The following is an 11,534-nucleotide window of genomic DNA, read 5'->3' on the forward strand; positions in this document are numbered from 1 at the left end:
CAGAAACACCTGGCCGTGTAACCTTGAGCAAGTTACTTAACCCCAATGGCTTAGGGGCGGCCAGGTGGCTCAGTGAGTAAGAGCACCGGCTCCAGTGTCGGGATGACCTGGATCAAATCTGGGCTCAGATACTCAGCACCACACCCAGAAATAACTGGCCGTGTAACCTTGAGCAAGTTACTTAACCCTGATTGCTTTAAAAAAAAAAAAGAACTAATGATGAAGGATACTCTATGCCTCCAGAGAAAAAACTGATATTGATTGACTATAGACTGAAGCATGCTATTTTTAACTTTCATTTTTTCTTTTATTCAAGTCTTCTTGTACAAAATAACTAATATGGAAATGTTTTACATAATTGCACATGTATGACCTATGTCTCATTGCTCTGATGTCTCAGGGAGGGGTGAAGGGAAGGATAGAATCTGGAACTCAATTCTTTAAATAAATTTTTTTTTCAATTTTTAAAAATTGAAAAAAATGCATACATGGATCCAGAGTTGAGAGGGGAAAGGGGCATGGTGCTTCACCCTCTCTGGGTTCCAAGAACCAATTGTTTTATTATTCAACATACCACATCAACATTATTAGAGAAAATCTCCCTATGACTTAAGAATTCAGGGTTCTTGGTAAATGTTGGATACTGGGGTGACATGACATATAGCTTAGCCAGGGGTTATTTGATTCACCTTTCAATTTAGATGAGGAATTGCCTAAATTTTATACAGGCTACTGCAGACTAGGAGAATGATTTGGAATGACTGGTATACTTTTCACTTTGTGCAAAGGATGGAAAACTCTCCGTCCAGGGTCGTTCTCCTGGAAAGTAGTCATGAGTCAGCTGAATAATTTGTGATTAGAATAGCACTCATTCTTCTCTCTAAATTTGTTGTTGCTGTTGTGTTGTTGCAGTCATGTCCAACTGTTTATGACCCGTTTGGAGGTTTTCTTGGCAAAGGTGCTGGAGTGGTTTGCCTTTTCCTTCTCTGGCTTATTTCACAGGTAAGGAAACAGAAACACAGAAGTAGATGACTTGCTCAAGGTGACACAGCTATTAAGTGTGGGAGGCTGGATTCAAACTCAGGAAGAAGACTCTTGCAGACTCTAGGCCTGGTGCACTATTGACTGCACCACCTAGCTGCCTCCTTTAAATTAAAGACCATCAAATGTACAGACATTAAGGTTTTTCTGATGACCAAAATAGAGCATCATCAAGGCAATCAGGTTTTGCCGTAGACAGAAATACATAATAATGACATGAATGTGGTTGAGGTGGGTGGAGAGCTTTTTAGCTTACATTTTGTTCCGGGCCAAATTCGTTTATATACTAAACCATAAAGGATCTTGGGAGTACCTAATAATATTTAAGATACCTAATTATCTAATACATAAAAGGCTTCTACATCCCAACACAGGCTCAGAGAGGAAAAGATAACCTTAATCTGGGAATACTCTGTCTACCCTGTTAGCTGGTTGTGGTGGCCAAACTTCTAAAGAGCTGTGAATCTCCCTTATCAGACATATGATTCAGACACTGCATCTTAGAAGCAAAGTAAGTCCCAGAGAGGAGTAGGGATTTGCCAAAACTTACAAAAATAATCCAGGCAGCTAGGTGGTGCCATAGTGCACAGAGTGCCAGACCTAGAATAAGGAAGACTCATCTTCCCGAGTTCAAATCCAGCCTCAAACACTTATTAGCTGTGTGACCCTGTTTGTCTCAGTTTCATCATCTGTCAAATGATCTGGAGCAGGAAATGGCAACCCACGCCAGCACCTTTAAAAAAAAAACCCAAATGGGGTCACAGAGAGTTGCATACAACTGAAATAACTGAACAATAGCGAAGTATAAGTGAGAAAACACAGCCATGACCATAACTGTTTTCTTTATCCCTAGATTAGTAATCCTTCTTGCAATTTCAGAAAATATTACAACCTTACTAAGAGCAAGTGTCCCACACAAACTAACCCTTTTCTTTCTTTCTTTTTTGGCAATTAATAGATTAGTTTTTAATGACAACGTTACAGGCATAGTTTCTGTATTTCAAAATGTCTGCCAAAATTTTCCTATGGACAAAATGACAGACTATGGGCTATCTGTAGGCTAGATCCTCCCTGCTCTCTTCCCACCCAGTGCAACCCACTCCCCTCCTCCCAATCCCATTGTACTGAGAAATCAGGATGACATTTGCCCATCTCCAGATTGCTGCCACTCACCCTGTTTTCATGATTCCTCAAAGATTTCTAACATCATGTTATAATTAGATATAATACCAATAGTGCATAGAATTTTGGACGTAGGAGTCAGGAAGACTTGGGTCTGAATCCTGTCTCAGTCACTACTGGCTGTGTGATGTTGAGCAAATCTTTTAATCTTTTCCAACTTCAGTTTTCCCATCTATAAAATGGGGATGATAGTAATAGCACCCACTTCACAGGGTTGTCATGAGGGTCGAATGAGATAATATATGTAAAAGGTTTTGCCAACTTTTAAGCACCGCGTAAAGGCCTAGCTATTGTGATATTCAGAACTGTCCGAACAACTAAGGATTGCTGATTAATGAATCAATGGCTTGGCAAGAAAACAAAAGTTCTGAGTTCAATCCCCACTCTCACAGGTACTCCTCGTACAACGCCAAGGGCAATTCGCTCACTGAAACTTGTTTGCTCCTTGCTCTGAAGCAGGGATTCTGTTGGGAGACCTCACCCCTTGCCTCAGTGAAACGTAAATGAAAGATTTAACTAAGCTGAGGTCACAGACAGTTAGTGTGCCTAAACCAAAGCCTGTGAGAAGAGATGTCAAACCTCCAGTGCTTGCTGCTAGTTTGGCCTTAGTCAAGTCACTTAACCCTCCCTGGGCCTCAGTTTCCTCCTCTGTAAAATGAAAACACTTACCCAGATGGCCCCTGAAATCCCTCCCAGTTCTAGATCCATGATCCTACAACATGATATGAAACGTATTTTCCTTGGATGACACTTTCTGGAATAATCCAGCCTTGGCATCCAAGTAGAATGCACTAAACTTCTCGAGGCCTGAGACTGAGTGTTGCCTTTGTATCCCCAGCACCTAAAACACCGCTTTGCATGCTGTTGTCATTTCAATTGTTTTTCAGTCATGTCTGACTCTATGATCCCATCTGGGTTTTTCTTGGTAAATATACTGGAGTGGTTTGGCATTTTCTCCTTCAGCTCATTTTACAGATGAGGAAACTGAGGCGAGTTAAGTGACTTGCCCAGGGTCACAAAGCTAGAAGTGTCTGAGGCCACATTTGAACTCGCCCAGCACTCTGTGCACTTCACCAAAGGTTTATACAATTGAACTGAATCGCTCCTTCAGGAGGTGGTCATCTTCATCTCTGCATTTTAATGAAGATTATCCTGTGTTAAAGAAGTCCAGAACTTAAGTTAGAAGAGGGAATGGAAATGAGGAAGTCAAGAATGAAGTAATAATAATAGCCAGCATTTATATAGTGCTTTCACTTTGAAGTCTGCAAAGCGCTTCACACATTAAATACTCATTTAATCCTCACCACAACCCTTCAAGGTGTGTGCTATTATTATTCCCATTTTACTGATGAGGAAACTGAGGCATAGACAGGTGAAATGACTTACTGTAGCAGCAAGCACCCCAAGCGTCCTCAGGGCTTGCTGCCAACACAGGTTCTTAGATCTGCTTTGTTAAAGGAAAGCAACTCAAAATGGGTTAACAAGCTTACTTTAATCAGTCAAACATATCGTTTATCTCGTTCAGGGGAAAAAAGGTCAGCACCCTGAACTTCAAAGTATACAGGCAGAATTATCAAGACAGAAACAGATCAAGTAGACAGCTTTCCAAACTGTCCAACCATTACATCCATACCAAATCAACATCTGGGTTTCCACATCTGGGTTTTTCAAAGCCAGGGGGCTTTGGACAACGGCTTCCCAGAACCCAGATCAAATCACAGAACACTTCTCAAAGTGAGCCCCAAAACAAAGCTACACATCAGGACTTATATAGCCTTCTCCTGGCTCAGAGAATGTAACAACCTTTTGGACCCACTGGCCAATCAAAAAGTATCAACTGAAAAACAAGCCTCCCACCCCAGGCTCCAGGTGCACTTTAGCCTAGGGGCAGGGAAGATCTTTAAAATTTACATTCCCATTACACTTGCCCAGGGTTACCCAGGTAAATAAATATTGGAGGTAGGATTTGAACTCAAAGCTTACTGACCCAGGTCCACCATTCTATCCATTGTACCACCTAGAGGCCTAATATCCACTGAACAAAATTATTAATGGAAAATAAAAAATGAAAAACGTTGTGTTAATAAAATAACCTAGTTAAGAAATCAAATCATCAGTATCTTCCTATTCCATAAACACCCTCAGCATCTTGAGTTCTATTCCAAAAGTATCGTGTAAAGTGAACTAACTGCTTTGTAGTGAAGCCATTTAATGAGCTCATAATTATTCTAACTTGTCACTGACAGCCTTCATAAACAGCACATCAGAAACACAGGTTTGATTGCATATATTGTCAGACTCAGTTGATGTCCTAATTAGTTTTGCTGAACTTTTTTTTCTCCTTTTTCATTTTATTTTATTTCATTTTATTTTTGTTACAAAGCATGGCTCACTGGATAGGGAAGAAAAAGAAATACATTTTGAAATTAAGGTCATATTAAGGGGTAAGTAAGGTGGCACATATATGTATATAGGCCCTGAAGTCAGGAAGACTGATCTTCCTAAATTCAAATCTGGCCTCAGACATTTGCTAGCTGTGTGACCCTGGGCAAGTCACTAAACCCTGTTTGCCTCAGTTTCATCATCTATCAAATGAACTGGAGAAAAAAATGGCAAACTCCTTCAGTATCTTTGCCAAGAAAATGCCAAACTGGGTCACAAAGCTATGAACTTAGAATTGTCATGTGAACTTTCATTACAATGTTAGCAGATCTTTCAATCATATCCAATTTCAAGCAATCCAGGAGGCAAATTAATTTCATTCTTGTTTTACAGATAAGGACATGAAGTCATAGAAGATTGATTCTATTATTTTAACAAATGTCTGGGCCATAAGACAATTAATTAAAACAAAATCTCTTCTGTCTTTGTCACAGAGTCAGACATGACTGAAAAATGAAGCATTTTTCAAACAACAAAATATATTAATAACAATTTGAAATTTTTAAGAAACAAAGGTTTGTGTTTTATATTGAGAAATTCAACTGAAAATCAAAACTAAGGAAATTTGAATCACCTATTTTTATTTGCATATTCCATATGTTCTCCCAATGATTTAATGAGAGACAAACTACCATTATATCCATTGGCATATTTTTTCATTAAAAACCCAACAATTTGGGGCAGCTAGGTGGCACAGTGAATAGAGCACTGGCCCTGGAGCCAGGAGGACCTGAATTCAAATCCAGCCTCAGACACTTAACACTTACTAGCCGTGTGACCTTGGGCAAGTCATTTAACCCCAATTGCCCTGCCTTCCCCCACTCCAAAAACCAAAAAACCAAAAACAAACCCAAAAAAACAAAATCAAACAGGCAAAGGAACCATTCATTAACAAACATTTATGATCTTAAAACTCATCCTATACCTAAATGAAGTTAACAATGATGCCTACAAGCAATAAATAGCTATGAACTTAGAACTGATAAGTGAACAATGCCATTACAATGTTAGTAGATCTTTCAATCATATCCAATTTCGAGCAATCCAGGAAGTACATTAATTTCGTTCCTATTTTACAAATCAGGACATGAACTCATAGAAGATTGATTCTATTATTTTAACAACTGAGACAATTAATTAGAACAAAACCTCTTCTGTGTCTTTGATCCTATCACATCTGCTCTAATCAGCCTATCTTTTTCTAATCTTCAACCTCTTTATCTACTGGCACCTTCTTTACTAGCTTCAACCATCCCACAAGTTTCCACTCTATCCTTAAAAAACCTTCAGTAGGGGTGGCTAGTAGTGAGTAGAGCACCAGCCCTGGAGCCAGGAGGACCTGAGTTTGGATCAGGCCTCAGCCACTTTTAACACAAACACATAAAAACTAGCTGTGTGACTTTGGGCAAGTTACTTAACCCCAACTGCCCTGCAAAAAAAACAGAAACAAAAACAAAAACCCTTCAGGAGAGACTACCATCCCCTGAAGCTATACTCACTCTTTTTTTTTTTTTTTGCTTTTTTTGGAGGGCAATTGGGGTTAAGTGACTTGCCCAAGTTCACATGGCTAGTTTTTGTGTTAAGTGTCTGAGGCCGGATTTATACTCACTCTTATAGATATTTCTTTCTCAGCCAAACTACACTCCTCAGTCTGTAATCTGATTTCTAGACTAATCGATTACACATCAGGAATTTTCTGTTGCCAATGTTACCACTTTTTTTTTCAGCTACCAATGATCTCTTAATTGCCAGATCTGCTGATCTTTTTTCAATCCTCACCCCTTCTCCAAGTATCTATCTGCTGCCTTCACAGAATCTCCTGGATTGGCTCTCCTCTCTGGACTTTCCTAATACTGCTTTTTCCGGGTTCTTCTCCTACCTCTCTGGCTCCTCCTCCTCCCCTTTGCTGGTTCATCATCCAAATCATGTCCTGTAACTGTGGGTGTCCCCCGAGGTTCTGTCCTACTCCCCCTAATCTTCTCTCTCTACAGTTTGTCTCTTAGTGAACCTCACCAGCTCCCTTGAGTTAACTGTCATCTCTATTACAACTACTCCTATGTCTTTATATCCAGCCCCAGGAATTTCCTTATTGTACATGTCAGACTGCTGGATATCCTGGAGCGATCTCAAGCTCAACACGTGCAAAACAGAACTCATTATCTTCTCCAACAGCCCACCCTGTCTTCCAAATTTTACCTGTTTCTTTCAAAGGCACCAGTATTCATTCTTCCCAGGGTCTCCAGTTTATAACCTTATCCCTCTCTCTCATCCCACATCTCCAATCCATTGTTAGATCTGGTCATTGTTTTCTTTGCATTCTCTCAAAGCTGACCCCTTTTCTCGATTCACACAACTACTGCATTAGTCCAGCCCTCTTCTTCCTCTTGCCTAGATTATTTTCAGTCTCCTAGTTGGTCTTTTTGCTTCCAGTCTCTCACCACTTCAATCGATCTATCACACTGCTATCAAAGGGAGATTCCTCCATCAGAAATCTGATCATGTCACTTCCCTACTCAATCAATTCCAATGGCTTTCGCCTCTATAATCAAAGGTAAACTCCTCTGTTTGGAGTTTTAAAGCCTGTTGGCTACTTTCCCATAACCTATCTTGTATTATTATTATTTACCCTCCCTTCCACTGTCTGTGATCCAACCAAACTCTCTTCCTTTCTCCGCTCAGACGACACTCCATTTCCTGTCTCCCATTTTTTGCACTTGCAGTTCCTAAACTTGGAATATACTCTTTCCCCCTGTCCTCACCTCCACCTCAATATCCCTTTCTCTTCCTTCAAAACATAATCCAAGGAAGTCCTTCTACAGGAAACCCTTCCTGCTCCCCTCAGCTAAGCTCCCGCCACTGCTTCATGTTTATTCTATCACTCTGTCTGTGCTTTGCATGTTTTATCTCCACCAGTCTGTCTGTCTGTCTGTATCCTGTTGTATCCCCCATCAAAATGTAAACTCCACAGAAATAAGGATTATTTCATTTACTATATTTGTGGCCCCCGCATCTAGCACAGTGCCTGGTATATAGTAGGTGCTTAATTAATGCTTGCTGTTTGACTGGTAGGCTGATAAAAACTTTGGGAGCCGCTGTGGCCAAAAAGGTCACTGGATTAGATACGGAGCAAAAAAAAAAAAAGTAAAAAGTCCCATTCTCACAGGCTGATTTTAAGCATTTTTAAAGCATCCACTTAACCACTATAATTGAGCTCAGGCAAACACTTTTTTAGGCTGGGCCTCTTACATGATAATTACATAAACAGGAAACCTCTTTCTCAGAACACACACTGAGAGGTGGTGCTGCCATCCTTCAAAGGACAGGAGCGTACGAACATTTCCTCTACCCTCTTCCTTTGGGCACAGCTGAGGGGAAGAAATAACCCCCTGAAAGTTCCATTTCAAGAGGTGGCCAGGAAAGAAAGATTGCTTGTGTATTGCTTATGTATTATATATTGCTTGTGAAGAAGATGGATGAAAAGAGACCAGCCTTGGTGGAGTGAATGCTGTGAGCAACACCGTGAGAAGATGAAGAGGAACAGAAGCAGGCAGGGACAGACTGGGGTGCCATGACCACTATGACATCTTGTCCTTAGATCTCTTCTCTATTTGAGTGGGTAAAAGGCACTGGGGAGAGGGAAGTGGGGCTTGTCATGGTACTGATATTGGCTGGGCCATGATGGGCCTCAGGCTGTTACACAGGCTCACATATATCTATGCATATCAAGTACAGGGTGAAAGCAATGAGGATGCCACCTAGTTGGAGTGGAAGGGAAATTGCATTTAGCATCAGAGCTTTGGGATTCGATGCCCACCTCAGTCAATTATTCACTGTGTGTAGCCTTGAGCAAACTATTTCACATCTTTAGGCCTCAGTTTCTCTATCTGTAGAATGAGAGAGAATGAACTAGCTCCCAGACCTATATTATGATTGTATGATTGGATTCAGTCTACTACTACTTATCTAAATTTTGACCAGTTGTTTCTGGTTCCTCACTCCAAAGAAGGCTGAACCTGCAGTCAAAACTACACCAACAAAGATGGCAGAAGGCTCCTGGTACCCTTGTCATGCTGGTTATTTGGAGCCCAATCTACAGGGCTTAGTCATCAGTGTCTTTGCCCACTTTCTACCAAAAGTGGGAGAACATTTTAGCCTGAAATGGTTCAACTTTGAGATGCTGCCCTGTACATTTTCAAGAGCTGGGGTATCCTCTATTCTGGGGAGGAAATGAGGGAACAAATGCTTTAAAAGTGGTTTTAATGTGCCTCCTCGACTGGAAGAGGGAAATTCATTGCTGGGTGACTATCAAAGGTCTGAAACAAAGTTCTCGATTCTATCCAAGGACTCTCACACAGCACAGGATACCGAAGTTGTTATGGTAAATATACAACAGGGGCAGCTAGGTGGATAAAGCACTGAGCCAGAAGCCAGGGAGATTTCAGTTCAAATGTGACCCCAGACACTTACTAGGTGTGTGACTCTGAGCAAGCCACTTCACTCTTATTTACCTCAGTTTTTCATCTGTAAGATGGAGACACACTTGAGAAGGAAATGGAAAATAATTCCAGTCTCTTTGCCAAGAAACCCCATGTATAGTCACATGACTAAACAACAACAAAGAAAGAGGCCCTTTTTGGAGTGTAGAATTAAGTTGGGCTTAGTGAATACAGTGTCAGGGAGACCTAAGTTCAAATCCAGCCTCAGACACTAGCTGTGTGACCCTGAGCAAGCCACTTTACCCTGTTTGCCTCAGTTTCCTGATCTGTAAAATGAACAGGAGGAGGAAATGACAAACCACTCTAGTATCTTTGCCAAGAAAGCCCCAAATGGGGTCATGAAGAGTCAGACATGACTGAAAAACAATTGAACTGGGGAAAATTGCCAGGAGGCTGAGGCTCTGAGAAGCATGAATAGGCAGAATAATAGGTAATAGGTACTGCTATAGTTTTTAAGTGCTGAAGGGAAGAAAGCTCTGTCTGCAGCTCTCACAGCTGCTGTGACTGCTGCCCATGCTGCCACCAGAGGGACCACAGAGGAGGATACTGAGGCCCAGTCAGGAGGGTAGTGTTAGTGAAGAAGAATGAGTAGTGTGTTCAGAGTTTCAGGCCTGGCTGTCACTTTCCAGGCAAATCACTTAACCTCTCTGGTTCTCAGTTTCCTCCTATGCCAAATGAAAATGTTATATTAGACAGCCTCTCATAAGGTCCACTTTTCAGCTCCACATCTGTTATGAACAAGGTAATAAGGTCCCAGTCTAGGATTTTTACTGACCTCTCATACTCACCAGGAACCAGTTTTAGGGGTATTGCAGTGAAGGGAGAAGAGGGAGAACTGGTATTTACTGTCAAGCATCTTTACAAAAATCTAATTTTATCTTCTCAGGGTTGTTATTAGTGCCTTCACTTTACAGATGAGGAAAATAAGGCAGAGCTGAAGTGACTTGCCCAGGGGTTGAACCGCTAGTAAGTGTCCGAGGATAAATTTGAACCCAGATGTTTCTGATTTCCAGGCCCAGAATCCACTTGGCCACCTAATAACAGATCCAGTCTAGCAATGCTTCTCTGAATGGCTTCAGCTGAGCTTCCTTTTCCCAGAGGACATGGTCACAAACCAATCGGATGCCAGGAAACTTCCCGTGAACAGCCTGTTTGACATCAGCATGTTTACTCAAAACCCACCTGCAGCATGTTCAGCGTTGGCCAGCTAAGAATTCTCCGTCTTTCTCATGTCCCACTGAAAAAAGCTGCCTTTAACTGGTAGTGCCTTTTTTGTTATTTGCAATTGCATCATGAAACTTTTCTTTAGAACCCCAGGTCAGAAAAAGTCACCACCACAAAATGAGATGACTGAGGACGTAGAAGGAGCAGACTGGGAGAATAATCCCGAACTTCTCTGATAATCCTGCACACGTATGTGCATACACACACACACACACACACCCCTCACTCCTGTTTGTTTTCATTTCCTTTATCATGTGCATCAGTTTCACCCCCAGAAACCACCTTCTCCCCTACCCCTAAGAGGCAGTCCAGCTGCGATGGTTTCACCAGGTTCAGCTTCACCGGGAGAGCGGCAGCTAGAACTGGGCTTATTAAGAGCTGTCCTGCCCTCCCACCCCACCCCATCTCTGGGGTCCCTGCTGACTTACCAAAAAGATGACACTGAGCAGCAGGAGCACTGTCTTGGAGGTGATCATCCCACAGTCCATGGAGCCCATGGTCCTCCGGGCCAGCGTCAAGGTCGCTGATGTGGCTGCCTCCCTGGCACTGAGACTCTGTGTCGGGTTTCTCGGCTCCCACTCTTCTCAGTTTCTTGGCTGAGTTTGAGCCTCACTCAATCACATGATTCACGTATCATTCTACCCAGTCACATGCTTCCTAATGCACAGAATGGAACAAAACAATCACTGTCCAGGTCAGGACACAGCACAGTTTTTTCTCATCTTTGTTGCCATTTTGCTCAAACAGAGAGCTCTGAATGAAATCAAGAAACTCCCTCGGGGAGTGCCACAAAGTAACCTAAGTCTGTTCCAGTGTCAGCTCTACCCAAGAATAGAGTTCATTTACCTTCTGCTGTATGTACATGATTAAAAAAACAAACTAGCCAACCTTCACATGTTTCCAAGAATGTAACAAACTAATTAATAGCTCTAATAACTGAAAAGTCAGTGGGATACATAATAAATCTTTAAAAAAAAACCCAAACATCCCCAGTTCTCCTTCATATATTTCCAAGACTATAACAAACTAATTAATGATTGTATTAACTGTAAAGACAGTGAAATGTATAAATTTTTTTATTTAGGAAAAAATCCCCAAATGTAACAAATTAATGGTTGTAATAAACTGTAGTCAGTGACATATATAATA

At 41.4% G+C, this 11,534-nt stretch overlaps 1 protein-coding gene across 1 annotated transcript in view; it reads right to left on the bottom strand.

Moving 5' to 3' along the window:
* The window catches only part of LOC138174117 (tetraspanin-36-like), a 52,140-nt gene extending 41,107 nt beyond the window's left edge, over positions 1–11,033 (bottom strand). Inside the window, exon 1 of the mRNA XM_069104306.1 lies at positions 10,814–11,033. Within this exon, the coding sequence (XP_068960407.1) occupies positions 10,814–10,882 (69 nt within the window). The 5' untranslated portion in view covers positions 10,883–11,033. The remainder of the gene's footprint in view (positions 1–10,813) is intronic.
* Positions 11,034–11,534: the final 501 nt, after the last annotated feature.

Source organism: Petaurus breviceps, unplaced genomic scaffold, assembly GCF_028583685.1.
Source record: "Petaurus breviceps papuanus isolate PSGF00001 unplaced genomic scaffold, PetGlider_PUasm1.0 131, whole genome shotgun sequence".
NCBI classification, from domain to species: domain Eukaryota; kingdom Metazoa; phylum Chordata; class Mammalia; order Diprotodontia; family Petauridae; genus Petaurus; species Petaurus breviceps.